Below are 23,174 nucleotides of genomic sequence, written 5' to 3' on the forward strand. Positions count from 1 at the left end.
TTTTTATAAGACCCCTATAATACTATTATAACTTTACTTTTATTACGTTATACTAAGCCTTATACTGCTTAGTATAACCTCTCTCTTTTAACCTCTAAATACTACTATTAATAAGCCTTTTAAGTAGTAGTTATTTAAAGTAATATATAAGTATATATAGTAAAAGGAGTAAGCAGCCTACTAGCCTAGTAAGCCCCTTTAGCTAATTTAACTTATTAAGTAGTCTATATTAATAAAACGTATTATAGTTACTTATACTATTATAATAGCTACTTATTACCTATCTAAAAGGGGTAATATAGTCTAGTAATCCTTTCTTTAGTATAGGATTAGTATAAATCTAGATAGGAGTAATATTAATAAGATTTAGATTAAAGACATACTAAATAAGAAGATATTATAAGATAGTTAGGATAACTTTAACTATAAAGCCTATATAAAGAAGGAAATAAAAGAAATTAATAAGAAAAAGATAACTAACGTTAATATAAATAATAACTACTAAGAGTATATATCTCTAGCTAAAGACGTCTAGTAAGCTATTAGAGGCAGTTTAATAAGGCCATAGGAAATATAGCAAGGTGTAGAAGAATAAGAGGAAATCTAATACTAATTTAAAGTTTGTTTGCTAGCCCTTGCCACCTAATTTGCTTCTAACGTACATAACTAACCCCTGCTTTTGCTACATCTAGGCCCCTGCTTCTGCTAGCACACTATACCTATTACAGCGGCCGCAATACCCCTTGCCGTTAGCTCGTGCAGTAGCTAAAGGCGGATTTAACCAGTGTAGACGGTACTAATACTACTTATCCATTCACCGTCTCAGCTTTCTTCCCCGCAAAGTATCCGTAGTTGTTGGCAAGATACCCAAGTACCTACGGTAGCCCACGTGAACTCGGATGGACAGACAAATCATCCCTCTGCTCTACACCTACATCTTCTTTTACATCCACCGATTTCAGTTGACACCTTTGGCCTTCCCTCTCTACATCAGCAGGCTTTCTGAGTGCTTCTCCTGGTTCCACATCCCCCCCCCCCCCCCCCTTCGTCAATCTGGCATGTCCGGACATTCGTTCCGCCAAGTGCGCTTACACTTACCCTCCAACTTCCCCCACCAGTCACCAAGGAGAAGTGCCGTGGGTTCCAATGCCGAACGCTGTCTCAAAAAGACAACAAAAGCAGTCCAGTCTAGTGCAAGGACCCTGCGACTGGTAATGTGAATGTTGCTTTATTGTTGTTTCGTGTCTCCTACCGTCGGTTCACTTTACAAGCCTTCGACTTCGCTCCGTCTAGACGTGTTTGCCCGTGAACCGTAGTATCTCTGCGGCCATTTCCCTTCGTAGTACATCCACCTTGTCGTTCTCTTTCTTGTAGATACCCCCCCAAAAAACCACCTCAGTCAAGATGCCCCCCGTAACAGTTGGCGATATGGACCTCCCCATTGAGCCCGTCTATCCGCTTCCAAAGGCCAAAGGCCCCCTCGCATCCTCCATCACAACACCCCAACTCTTCTCCCTCGCCAACAAGACCATTGTTGTTACCGGCGGCGGCCGCGGCCTCGGCATCACCTTCGCGCTCGCCATCCTCGAAGCCGGAGGCCACGCCGCCTGTCTCGATATCCTCTCCGAGCCTTCACCCGTCGAGTGGGCTCACCTTAACAAGCTCGCCACGGCCAACGGCCTGTCCATCACATACCACAAGTGCGACATCACCGATGAGCTCGCCACTCAGCACGTCTTCGAGGAGATCGCCGACGACGCAGACAAGCGCGGCGCCCCCTTCTGGGGCGCCATCGCCTGCGCCGGCATCCAGCAAAAGATCCCCGCCCTTGACTACCCCGTCACCGATTTTGAGCGGATACAAAAGGTCAACGTCGTCGGTGTCTTCGTGACGGCCAAGCACGCCGCCCGCATCCTCGTCAACCGCAAGAGCAAGGGCAGTATTCTGCTCATCTCGAGCATGTCGGGCGAGATCGCCAATCGAGTAAGCTTTTGACTTTCTTGCTTCTTCTTCTTCTTCTTCTTCTTCTCCTCCTCCTCCTCCTCCTCCTCCTCTTGCTTCACCGCACTTTCGCGGGGGGGTATGTGGACCTGTCGAGTCGAGTGTTGCTCTAATCACCCTTGGCAGGGATTGACATGCAGCGCCTACAACACAAGCAAAGCAGCTGTTCAGCAGATGTGCCGATCTCTCGCCCAGGAATGGGGCCAATACGGCATCCGTGTCAACACCTTATCCCCTGGTGTAAGTGGCATCTTCTTCGTGTTTCCCGTTTTGTGACTAACACAACAACCCCAGTACATCAGAACCGCCATGACCGACCAACTCCTGCAAGCCGAGCCCGATGTCGAGAAGACGTGGATGAGAGGAGCCTTGCTGCAGCGCCTAGGTACACCCGAGGATTTCAAGGCCCCGGCCGTTTTCCTCTTGTCCGAGGGAAGCTCCTTCATGACCGGTGCAGACCTACGCGTCGACGGTGGACACTGTGCCTCCGCTTAATTGACTTTTTCCCAGATGACATTGATGGCTTCAGCCGCCGTTTAGTCTTGCGCATGGACTTGGCAGTACAAGGCTCAACGGCACAGGGAGGTAACCTGTCAAATAGACGTACCCTGTTGTGTGGTAACGCAGGCATAGACTTGTGCATAGAGTCGTTGTTACCAATAGCATATCAAATAATATCAAAGACTTTGAAGCTTAAAAATACAACCCTTGCGGCTTCCCACACGGTGGCTGAGATCGACTGTGAGTCATATTACCTCGTTCCAGCCTCAACCCCCGTGTGAGCCACGAGATATCCATCCCCTGATCGTGCCTTGGCTTCGTAAATTAGCTAGGCTCACGTAGATGGGCAGATGGCTTGGTTCCTCTGCGCATGTTTCTCACACAGGGAAGGAAATGAGTGTTTTGGTCCCATCAATGGAAGTTGTATTGATTAACGCCTTGTCGGTTCGCCGATAAAATATTTGGACTGAAGGGCCCCTGCCCACGTCACTCAAACTCCTTACGATGCATCATGGTCCTCCACTGCATCGCCGCCCCATTGCTTTTCCAACAGAGTATTTGTACCGAAGGCTTTTTCCCATATCATTAATCATTATTCAGATGCAACATGTTCCTCCGTTGCATCGCCGTTGCCCTTTCCATCAAAAACCACGATGAGGGTCCACCCTCAAAGTACCCATGGCGAATAACGTCCCCAAGACAATCCAGAATGATGCAGGTATTAATCCTTGAGACGCGTTGATGCCTCTGAACGCCTCACTTCTTGCACAAGAGTCGTCCCTTCTCGTTGACCCAGAACGAGTCCTTGGGCTCTTTGGCACTCCGGCCATCGGTGCCCAGGAAAATCTTGGCCTTGACAGTTGTCTTGTCGTCCTTCGCACATTCGCAGCTCAGGTAAGGACCCGCGGTCTGGCCCTGCTCCGGCTTGTCGACCTGTTCGAGCCTGCACTTACTGCAGTGGTCGCGGATCTTCTTGCTGTTGAGGTTGTTCCAGCTCAGCTGACCCTTGGCGGGATCAAAGACGACGCACTCGTCCACGTTTACGAATGTCGGCTCGGCGTAGTTGTCGTTCTTGTCTTTGCAGCATGTCTCGAAGAAGAAGCTGCCTTTGTGCGGGCCATATTTGACCTTGTAGGTGCGTGACTGAAGGCAATGCCCGCCGAGGATGTCGACCCACGGGCGAGCGCGTCTAGGGTAAGTCTCAAGGCGCTTGATGCAAAGCCCCGGGTCCTTCGATTCTCGGATGGGGCGGACAGGGGGGGGTCCTCGGGAAGCGAGGGCTGCCACGGCCATGGCGAGGAGAATGAGAAGCTGGAAGCGCATTTTGGTGGCTTCTGTTGTTTTTATGCGTCAATGGATTTGAATAGTGTGTGAAGTGTAGTGGAAGTGCAGTATGTGAAGTGTGTAATGGAAGTGCAGTGTGAGATGTGTTATTGAAGAAGGGAAGAAAAAACAACAGGAGCCAAGCTGGGAGATTTCCTACTTATAGGTAGGAGACCTTGATGTTTCGGAGAAAGGAATTCTGACCATCGCTTCTTACTATGGCTCGTGGATACGCAGTACAACGTTGAGTTATAGCATATTCTGGTTCGCAACTCCATTTGTGAGTCAAACATACCTGGATAGCTAACTTACAGCCTTATGGTTTAAGCTTAATGTTTTTGATCCACAAAAAGCCCTTTATCAGCCCTAGGGGGGGCAATTGGTTAATATTACCTTGAAGGCTTCCAACCTTTTTGATGCAATAGCATCCCGGTCACTGGTGATGCCCTCGTACGACGATTTTCAGGCTGTCAGTAAGGCCTCAATGGGATTTGACACTTACTTCCAATGATATCAACGTTTGGTAGCTGGCTCCAGTCATTTTATGAGTCAACCGTTTGAATATTCTATCTCCCAGCAGTGTTTACACCCGACTTGAGACTCGGGCTAAACGGTATTTATTTCTGAACTCTTGTTGGGAATGTGTGTTAAACGCCCTGTTCACAAGTGTCCTCGGCAATCGCCATACAATAGTGATTTCGGTTCTTGCCAAGAGACTCCAAGTGGCTAAGCAGCCTAGAAGTCGACAAGACGAGTGAAGCTTTGCGGCATCAGCAAAATAACAGATCCCCTTCCTTTGCTAAACCTCCACGCTCTTCCCTCCGAAGTTCATCCTCCACATAGTCTCGCACGGAAACATCAAGGCACTGATAGCGTATAGGATATAAGGGAACTCCAGAAGAGCAGTGCGCAGCGCAACCACCAATAACCTAGAAGCAATATTAAAATATGCCTCATTTGGCCGGCCTAATGTTACCACTAGTCAGAGGAATGACTTTAATTAGGGTAAATCTTAAGCAACTGACAAGTGATCGAAAGCCCCTAATCTTCTTATATTGCCATTCTCAGGCTTTAAATAGTCATAAAATGCTCTGTAGTAGTTCGATTAAAGTGAAAGAACCGGGTGAGACTGAGTTATTCCTTTCCACCATGATATCTTTATCCAATCTAAACATCTCCCCCCTTACATGTACTTCCCTGATCCAAGTTAGCGTACCAAGCCCGCAAAAGCAAAATGAAAACGCAAGCTCGCTCACCTAGCAAATGTTGATCACTAAAGTGCGTTGCCAAGGCGATCTCTCTCGAGGTCGCACAGTACGCAATGATACAATGATAATACTTTAACACAGTCGGGAAAACACAGCATAAGTATCATGCCCAATACTCAGCACAATAGAAGGTTTCTAGGTAAAAACACAGTATCATGGAATCTTGCAACTAAACCTCCCAGCTGCGTCTGATCACCTAGGTAGTCCAGTATTACTATTTGATGAAGAGGGGTTTGAACAGAGTGATGGATCACCGGGGAAAACGGATCTTCGGCTAGGGGACTGAAGGCTAGCGACGCATGTGGAATCCATGTAACTGTTGGCTAGTGTTATCCGGCGACCACGGTGGGAAAATCCCATCAATCAATCGCTGGCATAGAGCCCAAGGCACATCTGACCCATGAAAGAGAATGCAGGCTAGCTCCACAATCCCCAAATTCCCCTCAACTGGGATCGCTCGTCCCCATCTTCCCCAACTTCCCGCCTCACCACGATGGGTTTAAGATTGGTCCTCTACCGTAAGGCCCTGGTAGAACCTATGCAGTGGTATGTTTTCTACGTGGGGAGGCTGATATGGAGGCTGAATAGAAACGAGACGATGGCGTGATTGGTGGAATGGGCCATGCTGTTTCTCCTTTCCGCAGTGCATCCTAGTCATTTCTATATACCTACACATGCGGAGCAAGCCTAGCTCGATATTGCCCCAGCTAATTTCTTACTCCTCCGCCATGTATCTCTGGCTGTATTGAAAAGTTGAGCACTTTTGAGAGAACATGCTGTCGGCCATTGACGGTAGCCCAGAGTTGGAGAGAGGGGGGAGGTGACATAGGCTTTGTCTTGGCGGTGCAGGTCCATTGCCAAGCGGTGTAAGTATATGAGGAGGCTCGCTCTCCAGGATTCAAGACGAAAAGGCAAACCACATCTCCCAAGAGGGCTGTACTTTTGGCTACCTACCCACTTGCCAATCTTGCAGACGCGCGTGTTTCCTTCACGCCCAAGTTACATACGCAGCCATGAGAGTTTTATCCCTTCTTGTCAATCTGGCAGTTGCCGGCAGCGCACTCGCCTTCTCGGCTGAGATTCCGGCCGGTGTCCCGCGCAACGTCGCCGAGTTCCGTGAGAAGCATCCATACGAGAAGCGCGGTCTGGACTGCCATCGCAAGACCGTCACACCCCGCGCCTCTGAAAACGATCTCGATGATGTCTCCGATGAGTTTCTCGAGGGTCTGAAGCAGATAAACAACGGCGGTACTCTGTACCTCCCCGCCAACAAGACCTTCATCATTGGCAAGCCTCTTGACCTTACCTGGCTCAACGATGTACACGTCCACTGGGAGGGCGAGATCAAGTTCACCAACGACACACCGTATTGGCAAGCCAACGCCTTCCATCATCCCTTCCAGAACTCCATCATGTTTTGGAAGTGGGGAGGCAAGGACGTCAAGTTGTATGGGGAGGGTGTGCTTAACGGCAACGGTCAGCGATGGTGGAACGAATTTTCTGGCCTCGAGTAAGTCGTGTATTGGACCTCGGCCACTGACAACATCACTAACAATACCAAGGATTTTGGATCCGACAAACGCTTACCTCCGTCCTGTTCTTTTCTACGCCGAGAACGCGACAGGTCTTTCAATTGAGGGCATTCACTTCAAGGACTCCCCGTGCTGGACTACCTTTATCGTCACTTGTAAGCTACGCAATGGCTTCAAACTTCTTCCCAGCACCGCTAACGTAATCCTCAGCCAAGGACATCTCCTTTACTGATGTCATCGTCACTGCCGAGACCAACAACCATACTGCTGAGCCAAAGAATACCGATTTCTTCGATTCGCTCAACGTCGAAGACGTTCGCGTCAAGCGCGCCTGGGTGAACATTGGCGACGACTGCTTCTCGCCCAAGTCCAACGCGACGAATGTCCACGTCGACACCATGTATTGCAACGGCACCCACGGCCAATCTATCGGGTCCTTGGGACAGTACGCTGGCGAGAAGAGTTTCGTGCAGGATGTCGTCATAGAAAACGTGTGGATGCTCAACGGTCAGCATGGCGCTCGCCTCAAGACTTGGGCTGGTCCTAACGTTGGCTATGGATTCATCGACAACGTCACTTTCCGGAACTTCTGGCAGGCCAATAACGAGTATACGGCATTTATTGATTCATGCTACTTCAACGTCAACTCGTCTACCTGCGCGGCGTATCCCTCGCAGATGAACATTAGCAACATCCTTTTTGAGAACTTTTCGGGATACACCAGCGGCAAGTACGGTCGAGCCGTCGCCAAGTTGACGTGCTCGACCAACCCCAGCGCCGTCTGCAACAACATCCAGTTCAAGAACTTCAACATTACCACCCCTTGTGGCGGTGACCCTGTCATTCTCTGCGACGGTGTAAAGGGTGACATCGGCACACCATGCATATCATCCAATAGCTCTGAGGCCAAAGCCGCGCTGGCGGCAACGTGCACTACACCTTTGGCAGTGGCTACGCCTTGGAAGGTCAGACCATTCGAGTAGGCATAGGGTACTATGATGTAAGGTTATTTCCGAAACCAAAGACTTGGCTCCGCAGGCTCCTCTATCTACATCTCAGTAAAGGATCAATGTATAGGAGATGAAAGTCAATGTTTACATTCTTGTAAATAATTTTGAGTCCAGAAACGCGTGTATAGTCTTGAGTGTTTTCCACGGGGCCATGACTTGTCCAAGTGGCACAATATCATGATTTGACCCTGTTCACAAGAAAGCAGCGACGCCAATGAACCCAGCGGCAACAATCGCAGCAGCCATCATACCCGTCTCACGCGGCCCGGCATTCGGGGTGACTTGCGAAGGGCTGTTTTGGGTCCCGGTGGCATTGCTACCTGCGGCAGTACCAGTTCCGGACCCAGGTGAGTCACCACCCTCAGTGGCCTTGGGAGATGAAGAACCAGAGGCGGTAGCACCGCTTCGGGCACTACCTGCTGTGGCCGAGCAGACAGGGATGGAGGCAGAAATGCCGGTGATTGTAGAGCACACGGACAAGGCAGACTGAATGGAAGCCGAGTTGGCGTCGACCCAGCTGAGGACCTCCGAGGTGTAGCTGGCGTATTCGGCGCTGAGCTCAGCAGGCACAGTGATACTACAAGGGTCGGTCTGATGAGGGGCGGTCATCTCGTAGGAGACAATCTTAGGAGGGGGAGTGGGCGCGTTGGCGTAGACTGTGTTGAGGACGTTGAGGCACGGGTCGGCAGCGATGTCGGTTTGACGGGGGAGTACCTCACGGCGGATGCGCTCTGGTCTGACATCAAAGACGGCAGTGGCCGAGCCAGCGAGAGCGGCGACAAGGGCGGTCTTGGAATACATTGTGGGACGAAGGACGAGAATAAAGATGGTAAGGACTGTGATGTTGGCAGTAAATAGAGCGTGAGGACTCGATATCGTCTTGGATACTGATTTACAGCTGGGAAGATGAAGGAGCATGGGGTGTTGGGAAGCGCGGTATTTGGCTCTTTAAGTACCACTGAGGTTGAAAATTGCCCCTAACTCCTGTTTCGAAGCTTAATTTCAAGCATGAAAATTGGGATTTCTGGCTGAACCCCGCCGCCGCCGCCCAACTCCGCGCTTCACCTAGTGCTCAGCTAGGCTTCTCAGGATCATAAGTGTTGCCAAGATTTAAACGCCTTGTAGGTGACAGTGTCAGTGCGGTGAATAGCTGCGGACGAAGAAGGAGCGCCGGTCACAATCCAGGGGGTCGAAAGATCTTCCGGTTAGGCTGAAGCTCCCCCTATCTGTGTTTCTGATACTAGTTTTAATTACTAAACACGATGATAAACGTCTAGTCTAATGAAACAACCTGCTCTTACCCCCTGTCTCTCCATCCGATTATCAGGTGTCTGTTGTAGTCTGTAAACAGCCCACCAAAGATGACGAAGCACCTAGAGATGCTTATGAGCTAGGATGTAAACAGTCAAGTGTAGATGCAACAAGACAGCAAAGGCGTGCGAACCTCGGTTTTTGTTTCATGTCACTTGCATACTGCATGCATAGGTATCTTTTCTAAAATACCTACCTAAGTATACTTCTTCCTAGCCCTAGGGGGATGCAACAAAGTAGAACGAGTGCAGACCGGCCTAATACTAAACCTATTTGAGTTCCCACTTAGAAATAACAAGCCACTTTTGTACCCATTGGTTTGACTGACTTCACAGCAATTGTCATGAATCACAAGCACTACACATCGCATGAGCCACAAGTTCACATCATGTAACCTGCATCAGAAGTATTTCAACTTGATCTTCGCTTAGAATGCATCTTAGGTTGTATCTATCAATAACCCTTTCATCAGCAAGTTGTTGCACGGCACCATGAACGTCCAAGACCCTTGTTGTCTACAGGGACAGCAAAGATATCTACCATGCAATCGGCAAGGCCCGTGGCTCCCAATTATCGAATCTCAGTATAAACCAGCTTACCACTAAGGTTTTGATCCCCGTCGCTGCTTACAGCCCTCTCTTCGTACCAACCTCCACACAAGCGCCCAAACCGCTGCCATCGAATACATATATCAAGAAGCCAAGTCTCCTCTCTTATGATCGCATTCATCACAGCCCTCAAAAGAACAACATCGCGTACAACGTTCTCGCTGAGGGTTAAGTCTGCGAACTACTAAAGCAAAATTCACATCCCAACATCGCGAGATACCTGGGTTGCCAAGTCTTTGACGGCAGAATTGTCGGTATCTGCTTCGCAAAATACGAAAAGACACTGATAGAAGCAGTCAATCCGCATGGCTTCATGAAAAGGAAGTTCAGTACAACTCGCCAAGGTGTCGGTAACCACGGCCGACAACTGGATGACATTGAAGACGGCATAAAGCATCTACATTCACTCGGACTTGTTCATAACGACTTAAACCCCAGCAATATTTTGATTAACGGATGTACATGGGTTATCATCGACTTTGGTTCGTGCCGCTACAAGGGAGAAAGATTGGATAGCGTTGGTCGTACTTACGAATGCTTCGACGAAGCGGTGCACAGCTCTCGGCCCCAAAATGACCTGGATGCGCTGCGTGAGATCCGAAATTGGCTGGAAGGGGTCCCCCCGATTCATTCCAATTCAAAGAGTAACATTGGATAAGATACTAAACAGTGACGAGTCTGCCATAATTGGTCCCGAAAATACTACAGTATTCTAACTTCCCAACTACTTGTTTGCCTCCAGATGTTTCTCTGTATATAGTGAGGTAATGCGAGCAATGAATGAAACACCACGTAATATGAAACACGAGGCGGCTACTGTGAAGTCCTAGTAATGTGTGGAGCTATCGTGATAGATTACTCTTGAAGCCCAACAACACCAACCTTGAGGTAATGATCATTATCCCGGATCTTTTTCCCTATGTCGCCCGTCTTCAACTCCTCGACGTCCCACTTCGACCAGACGAAGCGGCCATGCAGAAAGCGCGCTTCCTCGGACGCGGCCCAGACGGCATAGTTTCCAGACAGAGAAACTGCAGGCGAAGATAATTAGTCAATGATGCCCCCAGGCCATGCTGTTTTATGAAAAGGCTCACCGTCATCAAACGGAAGACGATCTTCTGGGACTCCAGCGTCGATGAAGGGGGAGGTTCGAACCAACCCCGGATGGAAGTTGATGATTTGCATGTTCTCGGGCGGCGTGTCTTTGGCGATCATCTGGATCAGGAGCGTTCCGGCGTTCTTACTGGCGCTGTAAGCAGGCCAAGGGCCTGATTTCTGAAAGTTATGGATGGCCTCGGTCGATATGTTGACAAGAAACTGGAAAGAGAGTGTTAGTCAATCGGTTGCGTTGCACTGTTTTCTATAGAGACATGGTGAAACGTACCTTTTGACGACCCTCGCCATTCTTCTGATTGTAGAACCTCTCCGAGAGGTCCAAGAGCGAGCGGACGTTCATGGTAAAGGAGTCCCAGACATAGTCCCTCCCCAAAGCCAGAATGGAACCATCATTGGCTATCTTGGCGGCGTTAAGCACCAGGACATCGATGACGGTCCCGTCCTCCTCGAAGCCCTTCCACAGCTTCTCGTTGTCTCCGAGGTCGTTCACATCGCTCGGGAACCCACTGAACTGAACGCCCTGGTACTCTTTCTCGAGTTTGGAGACGGCCTCATCAACAAGGTTTTGGCGACGGCCAAGGATGATGACGCGCTTCGCTCCAGCCTGTGCAAAGCTCTGGGCAATGGCGAAGCCGATACCCGCGGAGCCACCAGTGATGAGGATTGTGCGCCCCTTCTGAGAGAGCTCCGAACGGGAAGGCAAGATGGCTGAGTAAGGCTTTCTGTGGATCGTTTTGGTGAAGTTCATCCCAGTTTGGAAGGGGGAGCTGGAGTTTGCGACGGATGAGAATGGGTCCATTGTGAGTTCTTGGCTGGTGGGACGTTTTAGGATTCAACCACTTGCTTCGTTAACAAGATGTCAATTGGGATCGATGGTCTAGTGTTGAGAGTAAAGGATAAGGTACTGATGTTGGATTTTGAAATTGTAGAATGCCCACGGAGACAACTATCCTTTTTATATCCTTTCTTCGTGGCTAGGCTTTGGCAGTCATTCGTGATTATCGTCTCGGCCCCGCAGAGTGGTGCCACGCTAGATTCTCAACAAAGGCCCAGTGTTTGTCATGATACGGGATGATCCATCCGAGATGATGGTCTGGCTCCGGCTGGTAAGTCATCATGTTGCGGCTACGGCTCCCGCTGATTTCCCGCAATTCTTCCGCAAGTCTTCCGCCCGAAACCCGCAAAACCCGCAAAACCCGCACCGGCGCTTGTGGGGGCCCGGCTGCTTATGCTGACACCGCATCCGACAGCGTGCGCTCGCGTGTCTGACGGCTGACAAATATGCCCATCATTCCCGCAATGCATTTGATTATTTCTTAGTCGCGGAGACAGGTCTTGATGACAAACCGCTGCGAGTATCCCAAAACGCTACTCGTCCAGGTCCTCGGCCGTGCATGCAGGCTTCACTTATTGTTACAGTATTCGATACCCTCATCGACCGATTTTAGAAAAAAAAAAAAGGGGAAGAATGGCTAGGATTACCAAGCAGAAGGCTTGTATAGCCTGTACAGAATCAAAACGCCGCTGCGACAAGGGAGCGCCCTCATGCAGCCGCTGCGATGACAGGGACATAGACTGCCGATACCCTGCAACACAGAGGCGGCGGCATCTTCAACGTCAGGGGCCGTTCCCCGATCCTCCAGCACAACAGCCCGACCTGAACATGATGGCGGACACGTTGATAATCGATGCCGCAAGTCTTGCGACTGGTGCCTGGAGCATGCCGTGGACGGGCCTGGATTTTGCACCGAGCCCCCAAGCCGCCTCGGGATTCGCCGCACCACAACTCCTACCCGCTAGAAGCCCGCCACAGCCCACGACTCAGACTCACATCCCACAGCACGCCAAGAAACCAGTCGCGTCTTCGCTCGCCGAGAGCAAGTGGTTCCTCGCTCCTTCGACATGGCGCATCGATCACTGTCCCACCCCGCCCCAGGACAGCTACCCTGTCGCCGTGATGACCAACTTCAACCGAGGCCAGCAAGCCTGGGTCCGGCGCTGGGTCATGGAAGGCCACAACCCCTTCATCCACCGCAGCCTGTACGTCGACAGCGGCCACTTCTCCACCTGCATCCAGGACGCCTTCACCGCGGCCTCGGCGTACTACGCCAAGACGCCCCAGAACGAAACGTTCGTCTACCGCATCCTCGACGAGCGCGCCGCGGCCCTCGTGGCCAGCCAGCCTGCTGTCAGCCTCGATGGCACGCCCTCCGCCACGATGCTTGAGACGAAAGACCATCTGGCCCGCGTCCACGCGTTGTACGTGTACACCGTCATCCGCCTGTACGACGGCTCTGTGAGCCAGCGCGCCGCCGCCGAGGACCTTTTACCCACTCTGGACCTATGGTGCAAACAGCTCTGGGAGTCCGCCCTCGCGGACGTGGACTCTATTTCGCAGGCCCGGATGCCCCGGTCCTCCGAGTTCTACTCGAATAACTCCAGCCTCTCAGCCTCCCAGGAAGTCGCCACCTCGGCAGCAGCTGTGGCGGCGGCGGCGGCAACAGAGGACAGCAGTGATCAGCACGCGCGTCAAGATACGTTCGAAACGGACCTCATGGCCTGGAAACTCTGGGTTCTCTCCGAATCCATCCGCCGTACATGGATCATCGTATCGTGTGCCATCGGAGTCTACTACGCCCTCAAGGGCCGCTGGGGCGAGTGCGCCGGCTTCGCTCAGTTCACCGCTCGAGCCGGGCTGTGGGACGCGACGTCGGCGCCCCAATGGGCGGCCATGCGTCGCAAGGACTTGGCCCGGAAAGACGGCGGGGAGCCAGACTTTTTTATACCTTCGGTACACGCGGAAAGCCTCTTGCGGGAGATGGCGGCGGCAGAGGTGGATGAGTTCACGAGGCATCTTTTGACCAGCTTATGGGGAATTGACAGAGTCGAGGACTGGGCTTTGAGGACGTCTTCGAAGGGCAAGGTCAGCTTGATCTATTGAACAAATAAAGTAGCCCGGGCAGTCAGCCATCCAAGGAAGCACAGCTGTGTAACTTTGTATGGACTCTAGAGGTACTCACTCTTCTATCAGCGAAGTCAGCAGTCTTGTCCAGATTAGATGCACAGCAATGCTCACGTTAGACAAGACTAGTCTGACTCGCCTCGATGACACTCGAGTTAATGGCCGAGCACAGGCTTTTCGAAAAGAATTTATCAGACCGCAATGTGTAGGGCCAGGGTATCTCCGGATTTCATCACAGCAGCAGCAGCAGCAGCAGCAGCAATGACGTACGAAAAAAAGCAGCTTCCATTTATTTTCAAGGCATGATCATTACCGTCAACGCCCGTCGAGGCAGGACCAAAACTTCGACATCTAGGCCTTTTGCGATCCCCGCACTATCCCTTATCAAGTTGCGTTTTGAGACGCCGAGCACACGGCTTCCTACTCCTCATCCTCTTCCGCCTCGGCCTCTTCCTCGTGGACTTCCTCCTCGGCCTCGTCCGCTTCTTCCTCTGCGACCTCGGGTGATTCTGTGCCGTTGACCTTCTTGACCTCGATCGCCTCAGGCGCCGTGCCGCCCTGCTTCTCGAGCTGCAGCCACTCGTCCCACTCGGGGAACAGCTCCTCGTCCTCTACTGGGACACCGACCATCTTAGCGACGCGGCCCTTCTTGTTTTTCTCGAGGTTATCCTTCCATTCCTTGACGACGTCTGCCGTCAAGCTAGGCTTATATGTTTGCGAGAAGAGAACGGCCTCGGCCAAGCGACCAGTCTTGATAAGGATCTCGATACAGCCAGCAACGTCGCCCAGAAGCCACTTGCAGCTGAATGCGACGTTGTGGGCACCGGCCTCTTGCGCTTGCTCGGCAAGTCTTGAAAGCCCGCTGCGGTCCGACGTGGATGAGTAAAGAAGGAGCAGGGATCCAAGATCCTTTGCGTTTGTAAAACACTCCTGTGCCACGGCCACTTGCCACCCGGCAAGCGCAGCGTCACCGACAGTCTTCCACTTGTGCTCGACGTCTGCTTCTCTAGCCAGATCAAGAGCGGTGTCCAGTTGGCCCAGTGCGAGAGCCAGCTCGAACTTGTGCTCAGGGTCAGTAGCGACCTCCAGCGCCATCTCTTTGTGGCCCTGACCTTCCAAGAAGCGCGCAATCTTGTTGAGCTGGTCCGCAGAAATCGTGGGCAGAAGCTCCTGCGCAGTTTCCATCTCGTCGCGAAGGACTAGGGTCTGGTACTCGAGGACGGGCAGGGACAACGCGAAAGAGGTGACACCGACATCCTTGTCGGCCAGGTAGATCCTCGAATCGCGCTGAATATAGCCCAGGATGTACATAGACTGGTCGAAGTGAGACACAGTGTATGTCTGGTCACCCACAAGGTAATTCAATCGGTTGGTGCTGTTGGTGTATAGGAAGCAGTCGCCCACCCACTCTCCCGTTCGGACACTGTACTCGTGTCAGTTCCATCCTTTTTTCAGATAACAAAGCAGCATCAAATACCTTTCGTTGATATCAGTGATGACCTCGAAAGCCGACTCGACGCCGTCTTCGTCAGCCTGGCCGCTTTGGACACCCTCGACGTAGGCCTCGCGCGAGAACCGCAGGACGTAGAAAGTATCCTCGCAAGCTAGAGCCACCAGCTCGCCGCTGTCAGACCAGTACACCTAATCCGTGTTAGCTTCGTGAAACAATTAGCGCATCAAACAGTGAGCATACCTCTCTAGGCTCAACCTCGATCCGCCTGACAAGGCCTCCAGTCTGCCAGTCAAAGAACGAGATGCCACCCTGGCCCTTGACACCAAGAAGAACGCCACCAGTCAAGCCTTCGGCCTGGAAACCGACATCAAGACCGCCCGCCTTCTCGACAAAGTTCTTGTAGACCTTGACGCTGGTCGCCGACTCTCGAATGGCAAAGTCGTTGGTGTTCTCCTTGGACGCCCAAACGAAGTCCAGTGCAGATCCAAAAGCCTTGTTACGCCACGCTAGGGCTGTGTAGATGATGTACTCGCCGTCTCCGCAAACTGCGACAAATCGGCCATTCGGGTTGTGCACCAAGGTCGAGGGGTATACTTCGCAGGTACCAAGCTCTTTGACGGGCAAGGAGATGGGCTCGTTGTCCTTGATAGAAGCATCTATATCGGTTAGTAACAGTACTGCAAGGCCAGAAGCGCCGCAACATACCTCCTCCCTTGATAATGGCGGAAACCACCTCGTTGTGACGAGCCCAAACAAGCTTTCCTGATGCGTCCATGGACACAGCGGGTTCCTCGCGACCTAGCTTCACGACGACGGCACCGTCGTCGAAACCGACAGCGACGCCCTGCTTGCCCTTTTGGTAAGAGACACACCATGCGCGCTCCAGGCCGTAGTTCAAAGACTGCTCGAATCGGTAGGTGTTGGCGTGCCATATCCTGATGGTCCCATCTTCGGAGCCGGAGATGATGACTGGCAGCTCGGGGTGATAGCACGCGAATGAGACGTTATTCGTGTGACCCTCAAGAGTGGCAATCAGCGACTTGGTGGTGTAGTCCCAGACCTTGACAGTGCGGTCATCAGACGTCGTCAGAAGGTAGGGCTTGTCAGAGTGCGGGTAATAGTCAACGTGATTGACACCCTTGGCCTCGTGGGCCTCGAGGGTAAAGTTGGGTGTCGCAGAGCCGAGGCTCCAAATCTTGACGGTGCGGTCTAGGGAGGCCGAGGCGAAAGTGTTGGTGTCTTTGGGGTTGATGGCGAGGCCCATAACGTAGTGTCCATGGCCCTCGAAGACCTGTACGCACTTCCAGCCCTTTTCCCAGTCCCAAAGCTTGATCGACATGTCATCAGAGGCGGTCAGCACGAAAGGTTGTGTGGGGTGGATGGCGATGGCGCGAATGTAGTCCGGGTGAGCCTCGAACGAAGTGATCTTCTCCGATGTATTGTAGTTGTAGACACGGATCTGAAAGTCATCGGAACCGCACACGATCCAGTTCTTTCTTGCGACGAATCGACCGGCTCGGACGGGGACATCGGTGAGTTCGAATGTCTTCACGATCTGCTGCGTCTCGTACGACCAGATGTAGACGTGGCCGCTGTACAATGTGGTGAGGATCCATGGTTCTTGGGGGTGGAAGTCGATACCCTTCACCCGCTCGCTGCGGGCGAACAATTGTCGCTGAACGAATAGGTCAGCCTACTGAAGCTATTCAGAGGATTACAGACTGGCCGAAGCTGTAGAGCTGCAACTTGCAAGGCGCCTGGACAGCAGAGCTCCTATCTATGCGAAGGCATAAGAGATTTTGGTTCAATCGAGATGGTGCCTACCTTCACGTCGACCTTCATGGTGACCAGCTATACGTTATGCCAGCAAGGGAGAAAGTTGAAGAAAATGCGATGCTGTCCTCGAGAAGCGAAGTGGGGGGTGTTCTTGCGCTGAATGAGGACGTTCGGGAGAGGGAATCATGCGCTTCAGTCCTACTGATCGGAAGATTGAAGGAATATTAGAAAGGGCCGCTGGAAGCCGGTCGCAGAGGGAGAGTCGGGGGAGGGGGGGGCCTCAGGAGCGTGTGTCGTGAGGATTGATGGCTTCCAGAGCTGTTGGCAGTCGCAATTTTGGCCGAGTCGGTATTTCGAGCTTCAACAGATGTGTCCCTACCGCTCGAGGTTCAGGAGCTGATTGGTGCCTGAGTGATGTGGCTTTTGCCTTAGGCACAGACACTTTGAGCCACGTAGACTTGCCAGTTGCGCTTCCTTATCTTATCGTCCCAGCCACTTCCACTCTGCCAGCCACAGATCCACGATTGCTCTGTCTCTGCTTCATTTTCCTCCCGCCACGCCACGATGAGAATATTCCTTTCACGATGAGGGTAGTTATCAACTAAGGGCTGTACGAGGTGAAATGACAACCGGGGTGGTGGCCAATAGCCCGAAACTCAGCAGCTAAAGCAGTCTAATGGTATGGTATCAACGTTACTAACCGTCTATTTGACGATATTTGCTGCATGATTAACAATTTGATTCATTTACAATTTTGGTACTCCGTATTTGCGAACGCATTCCATTTCCTCATGCGTGTTAGTTGTGGAAGGAAACAAAGTTCTTAAGAGTTTTACTATTCACAAGCAAGCGGAAAAATCCATAGTTTAGCTCTCAAATATTGAAGACCTGATATTTCAAAAACTCGTAACAATACTGGTGTGAATATCAAGATACCGTGCGCATAATCAGCGCTGACCCAAAATCCCAAACACCACGCCTGCATCCCATGATATATGCCAAACTCCAAATAGGTCCAATGCTAGTCGTTACAATCATCATAGCTTCACGTGTAGTCATTCCTCGCTGTCGGCCTGGACCTTGCGGACGACCTCGACAAGCATAGGATGGATCTTCTCCGAGGGCTGGATGCCGCAAACCTTGGCGACAACATCCTCGGGACCGTTCTCAGACATCAGTTTGGAAAGCTCCTTGCTTTCGTCGTCGCCCTCGACATCCTGGAAACGGAATGCCATCTCAGCTGCGCGAAGTAGCGCGGAGCAGTCCTGACCCTTCTCAGCAAGCTCAACGGCAGGACCGATGAAGCGTTCCTTGCGGCTGAGTTTACGGAGCGGCGCACGTCCAACACGTTCGACAGCATCCTCCAAATGGGGGTTGCCAATGCGGCGGATAATCTTGGCAGCATACTCGCGTTGCGCATTCTCGTCGATGCCGTGCTTACTAATGATCAAGTTGCTGGTCTCCTCGAGTGCCTTGCGGACCTCAGCCATGATAGTCTTATCCTGAAGAGCATCGTAGACGGTGCGCTTGCTGCGGTTGTATCCGTGGTAGGCGGCAGTAGCGTGACCAGTGTTGACAGTGTACAGCTTACGCTCGATGAAGGGAGCGAGCTCATCGACCCAGTTGATACCCTCAATGCTAGGAACCTCTTCGAAGGGAGTGCGCTCGACAACCCACTCGTAAAACTTCTCGAGCGTCACGTCCAGGCCGGCATTGGGATCCTGTGCAGGAACAATGCGGTCAATGGCAGAGTTGGCGAAGCGAGCGCGCGTGTGGTAATCCTCCAGGCGGTGGGGAGCAGTGTTGCGCGGCTCCTTGATGTGTTCAGCAAGGGTGTCGGTTGCGCCAATGGCGTTTTCGCAGGCAATGACAGCAATGGGGGCCAGGTTGCTGGGTCGCTTGTCGATACCCTTGGCGATGACAGGGGCGATGAACTTCAGGATGTTCGGGCCGACGGAACACGTGACAACGTCAGCGGTGGCAATCTCCTCGATCAGGTCGGCCTCGTGAGTTCTTGAGTTGATGGCGCGGTAGTTTGTGATGGTGTTCTCGCTGGTGCCCTCGGCACCGACCTCAATAACCCGGTATAAGGGGGTCTCGTTAAGCTTGTTGATGAGAGCATCGGCAACGTCGGCAAAGACGACTTCGTAGCCGGAGTTGTGGAGGAAGCAGGCGACGAATCCACGGCCGATGTTACCGGCGCCGAAGTGGACGGCCTTCTTGGTTTGTTGTTGTGTCGACATGATGGGTATGTATATGTAGGATGTGAGTAGGTATAGGATGAGAAGATTGATAATTGAAAGCGAGAATGGTGTTGCAAAGTTAATCAGATTGCAATAATGTAGAAAATGATGTATTTGTGTGAAAGTGATGAAAAGAGTTAAACAAGAGGGACGGGGGAAAGGGTTTACTTATATTTTTGAGAGTGTCGCCTTCACGAGAAGGGCCACCACGATGTGATAAGAGTGCGACTGCCTCGAGGACGGCACCATAGGATAGGTAGCCTTGACGTGTGAAATGCTCATTTACAATGGGGCCGTCGGCTGGAATAGGAAAGCCAGGGCAGTGGAGGGGACCCATGCGATACGTCGTGTGTGATGATGAGGGTACGTATCTTGCCCCACAACCTCACTACGTCAAGATACGTACCCATTGAGCATTCTATTTCACACTGAACTCATCCAGTACTCCGTACAGGTACACTGTACTTCTGGCCGGGCATCACGCTGTGAGGTGTGTCAAGGACCGCCCTGAAGCCATGACATAACGTCGCATCCCCATACATACTAGACACTTCCCTCCCACGCCTCCTTTCCACCTTCGGCCATGCCATCATCCCCATTATTTCTAGGCATTACTGCGAATAGACAAGCGGCTTTGCTCGTAGGCCAATCCGTCGCCCGTCCGAAAGGCTCCGCTTCATTGAAACAGCATCGGCGCCATGGCCCCTTGAGCCAACGAGCATGGAGCATCTTGTCAGCGAGGTGTACAGCCCACTTATCTCCACAGAGGGGTAGGGGGGTACATCATGGAAAAAACCACTTGCGCGCAGGTCATACTGGACTTGGGGATGCAACTTGGGTGAAGGGAGGGGGTGCAGTTCCTCCGTTGTACTGGGTTGGGACGCAGATTGTGGATGAATGGGGAGGGCTATGGCACAAGGGGAACACCAAGGGGAACACCAAGGGGAAAGGTGCAAGACCACAATGGTCGGACGGCTTGTCAGATTTCATGGGGTACTACCTATGAGTCTATGACGGTTCTCTTTATCCATCAGTTCCTTTTGTCGATTTGAGTCACCATTCATTTTCTTGTCTGCGGCCAACCGCCGGTCGGTCAATAGATGTCGAGACATCATTACATACATACTACGTATTGGACATGGCTGCAACATGTGACAAGCCTATATTCAACGGGCCTACTGGAGCTGATTTGAATTATAAGAGGAGCGAACCTTGTTGATGCTCACTCATCAGGCAAAAATGGCCTCACTGCGCCAGAGGAAGTGAATGACCCTTCGGAGGGGCAGAGAGATGATAAGCCAAAATGGTCACCCGTGGACCATCACGAGCCTGGCATGTGCTAAAATCTGTGGACAGGTGTGTCTAGGCCTATAATGGTGTGTGCGTATGTATGGGTGCGTGTGTGTCCAAAAAAACGACACAGTGAGATACAGTGAGATCCTTTAGTGCCTCAATACCTCCCTGCCTTAGCATGAGAGTATCATCGCTCCGAAATAGATCAATCGAGACGTTGATGACTTCCCATCGTTGCCGTTGTTACCTGTCCACAGGATGCCGCCTTTGGCCAAAAGGCAATGCTATACGTTCATTCAATCCAGGTCCACCCCGCCAAGGTCCGCGGGGGATAGGTGCATAGGCTGAACGGAAATTTATGACTGCCATGGCAATAACATCCAGTCTGGAACCGCGGAATCTAAATATACATAGTACAACAAGCATAAGATATGTGGCGACCTCGGGTAGCCGCAGCGACTGTTGACCAGTAACTCTATAGCAAGTGCAATAATGAAATAACCGTCGAGTCGTTTGCATGTACTTTGCCAATGAGCCAGTGCAACAGGGAATGTTAGCATTGCTCCAAGGGGCTACCATGGTCAGCGAGAGGCATTTCTTTCCTTATCATGGGCTCTCCGACCACGAAGCATGGATCAGCAACCTGTTGCCGATAAAGTCGCACTATGAGTATGCCGGGGATTGGCGCCTCCGTGGCCTGTTCCTCAATATCGCAGCGCCGCCTCACGATACAGTAAATGGACTAACGGCCCGCCAAAGGGCCGAGGGAGCGGTGGGAGCGGTGGGACATTGACGAGGCACCGCGAGACATCTAGGTGTGTTATGAGCTGTACGCGCAGTCAGTACTCAATAGATGATGAGTCGCCTGGTGGGCACTTGAGTGATTGATTAAAGGGTCGGTCTGCGACTCGGCGCAAGCCACCCATCCATGCGATGCCACCTCCGACAATGAACCGCAAGCTCGTCAGAAAAGTTGATGAAGGCGGCATTCTATCGATCGTGAGACCTGAGTATGGATCCTTGGTCAAATCAGGGGACAGCATTCCATGGCCCCTCTTCGGTGGATTCGACGGCTTGCGCCTCCACTCCAGCCTCCCACTCTGTTCGGTCATGCTGTGCCTGTTCCCATGTCGTCGGAAGCTTAGCTAGGTTTAGCCACGAAACGGGACGGATTACCGTAAATCTCTCGTATATGGATTACGGCCGGCGGCTTTTTGTCGGGCATGTCTGCTCGTCTCGACGCCTGGCAGGGATACCACTCACAAACGCAGGGCTGTGATTTGTCGAGGCGTCGAGACGAGGCCACTGTTGTCGCCCTTGCCCAGTCAAGGTCTGTTGCTCGCTTTGTTGACGCTGGCGGTGACCGAAGGGGCCGATTGCAGCGGAGGTTCGGGGCGACGCTGACACTTGGCTGATGGAGGGGGCCCGAGGTTGGAGCACCATTCACCAGCCGCGAGCGCCGCACGGGTGATGGGAAAAAACAGACAAGTCGTATGTCACCGCGATTGACTGGACTCTGCACCCAGAGCGAGGAAACAACAGGGGGCGGGCCTTGCTGGCCGAATGTCGGAACGGGCTGCCTCTCGGAAGAGAAAGAAAAACCCCGCGGCCTCGATTGGTTGATTCGTCGACACAATGGTTGATTATGCAATGCAGAGCTAGACAGACACTTCATCGTTTGGATGGGTATGGGCAAACGGAAGGCGGAACGACGGGAGGAGGACACGACATCGACGGCTGGACTCCCACATTCTTTGTTCTCAGTTTGGGACCCTGTTTGCAGTCGAACGGCTGTAGCTCTCCCCTCCACCAACAAGCCAAAACAGGGCGCCGGCACGGCCGAGTGAGATTTCTCCCTTGTTCCCAAACCTGAACGTCGATTTGGTGAGATATTGGGAACGATTCCCTGACGGCTAGCTGTATCGCTCCTCTTACTAGTGTACCCTCTGTGTTTCCCCTTTCATCCTCTCTTTCTTCTCGCCACACGTAGCAAATGGATGCATCATCGATGGCTCAATCAAGAGCCACCGTGAGCTCATTTGCTGTGTCACCTCGCTGGGCCTGGTTACGCCAAAGCGGCCCTGTGGCGTGCGATGACAGTTCAGCTACACAGTATGTACGATGTGCACCATACTTTGTGAGGCAGGAGAAAACTGGGACAGAACACATGTGGAAGATGCTCGAACTTGTATTTCCCCACGTAATGTAGGTTAGACAGTACCTCCACTCAGACCGGCTCTATGTTTCTTGAGTGGGGAGAAATGGGTGGTGCTTACGTTTTGGACAGTAAGGCCACCCACACACAACCCCATTGTCCGTTTCTCCCCAATTCCATACATGGGCACCATGGGGCAACGGATGAACTTTAGGGGGAGGGCAAGACGGGCGACATTGGGTCCGTATGGAGCACCTTCCCACCAGAATGGAGGCACAAATCGACGAATAATCTACAAATGGGGAGGCAGTACCTCGAACGTCGCTTCCGTCGTAGTCTGCCGTCCTTTGTCCGTTTGTCCGCTCCTTCATCGTGCTCCCACCGGGCGGCCCCTCTTCAATGTAGCTGTCACATCACAGCCCACCTTTTGTTTGATACCTACGGATACTCCGTACTTGATAGGTATTTTCGCGTGGGCACCTACCTTCCGTACGTTGGACCGGTAAGCACGGTACGTAGCCATATTCCGTATCCCGGACCTCACCTTCCTTCTACAGTGCATCTAAACGGTGGGAGGGGGTTTGCTTCCTCTCTTTGGTGGGGTGGTTTTTCCGTCTTGCCC

General features: G+C 52.0%; 8 protein-coding genes across 8 annotated transcripts; 3 read left to right on the forward strand and 5 right to left on the reverse strand.

The window, feature by feature from the left end:
* Positions 1–1,404: 1,404 nt before the first annotated feature.
* GLRG_09909 (short chain dehydrogenase) lies at positions 1,405–2,496 on the forward strand (the record flags this gene model as incomplete). Its single annotated transcript, XM_008100594.1, has 3 exons — positions 1,405–1,983; positions 2,128–2,241; positions 2,296–2,496. The coding sequence occupies 3 exons, from the start codon at positions 1,405–1,407 to the stop codon at positions 2,494–2,496; spliced, it is 894 nt and encodes a 297-aa protein (XP_008098785.1).
* Positions 2,497–3,258: 762 nt separating this feature from the next.
* GLRG_09910 (uncharacterized protein) lies at positions 3,259–3,825 on the reverse strand (the record flags this gene model as incomplete). The annotated part of the gene is made up of 1 exon (XM_008100595.1): positions 3,259–3,825. The coding sequence occupies one exon, from the start codon at positions 3,823–3,825 to the stop codon at positions 3,259–3,261; it is 567 nt and encodes a 188-aa protein (XP_008098786.1).
* Positions 3,826–6,106: 2,281 nt separating this feature from the next.
* On the forward strand, positions 6,107–7,608 carry GLRG_09911 (glycosyl hydrolase family 28; the record flags this gene model as incomplete). Its single annotated transcript, XM_008100596.1, has 3 exons — positions 6,107–6,603; positions 6,656–6,780; positions 6,836–7,608. The coding sequence occupies 3 exons, from the start codon at positions 6,107–6,109 to the stop codon at positions 7,606–7,608; spliced, it is 1,395 nt and encodes a 464-aa protein (XP_008098787.1).
* Positions 7,609–7,827: 219 nt separating this feature from the next.
* On the reverse strand, positions 7,828–8,436 carry GLRG_09912 (infection structure specific protein; the record flags this gene model as incomplete). The annotated part of the gene is made up of 1 exon (XM_008100597.1): positions 7,828–8,436. One exon carries the CDS (start codon positions 8,434–8,436, stop codon positions 7,828–7,830), a length of 609 nt encoding a protein of 202 aa, XP_008098788.1.
* Positions 8,437–10,409: 1,973 nt separating this feature from the next.
* On the reverse strand, positions 10,410–11,469 carry GLRG_09913 (short chain dehydrogenase; the record flags this gene model as incomplete). The annotated part of the gene is made up of 3 exons (XM_008100598.1): positions 10,410–10,585; positions 10,649–10,871; positions 10,939–11,469. 3 exons carry the CDS (start codon positions 11,467–11,469, stop codon positions 10,410–10,412), a joined length of 930 nt encoding a protein of 309 aa, XP_008098789.1.
* A 669-nt stretch (positions 11,470–12,138) lies between these two features.
* Positions 12,139–13,611, forward strand: GLRG_09914 (uncharacterized protein; the record flags this gene model as incomplete). The annotated part of the gene is made up of 1 exon (XM_008100599.1): positions 12,139–13,611. The coding sequence occupies one exon, from the start codon at positions 12,139–12,141 to the stop codon at positions 13,609–13,611; it is 1,473 nt and encodes a 490-aa protein (XP_008098790.1).
* Positions 13,612–14,052: 441 nt separating this feature from the next.
* On the reverse strand, positions 14,053–16,927 carry GLRG_09915 (coatomer WD associated region; the record flags this gene model as incomplete). Its single annotated transcript, XM_008100600.1, has 5 exons — positions 14,053–15,055; positions 15,110–15,273; positions 15,326–15,741; positions 15,791–16,760; positions 16,910–16,927. 5 exons carry the CDS (start codon positions 16,925–16,927, stop codon positions 14,053–14,055), a joined length of 2,571 nt encoding a protein of 856 aa, XP_008098791.1.
* A 989-nt stretch (positions 16,928–17,916) lies between these two features.
* On the reverse strand, positions 17,917–19,104 carry GLRG_09916 (mannitol dehydrogenase domain-containing protein; the record flags this gene model as incomplete). Its single annotated transcript, XM_008100601.1, has 1 exon — positions 17,917–19,104. The coding sequence occupies one exon, from the start codon at positions 19,102–19,104 to the stop codon at positions 17,917–17,919; it is 1,188 nt and encodes a 395-aa protein (XP_008098792.1).
* Between the last annotated feature and the right edge of the window lie 4,070 nt (positions 19,105–23,174).

This window comes from Colletotrichum graminicola (assembly GCF_000149035.1).
Source record: "Colletotrichum graminicola M1.001 genomic scaffold supercont1.53, whole genome shotgun sequence".
Lineage (NCBI taxonomy): Eukaryota > Fungi > Ascomycota > Sordariomycetes > Glomerellales > Glomerellaceae > Colletotrichum > Colletotrichum graminicola.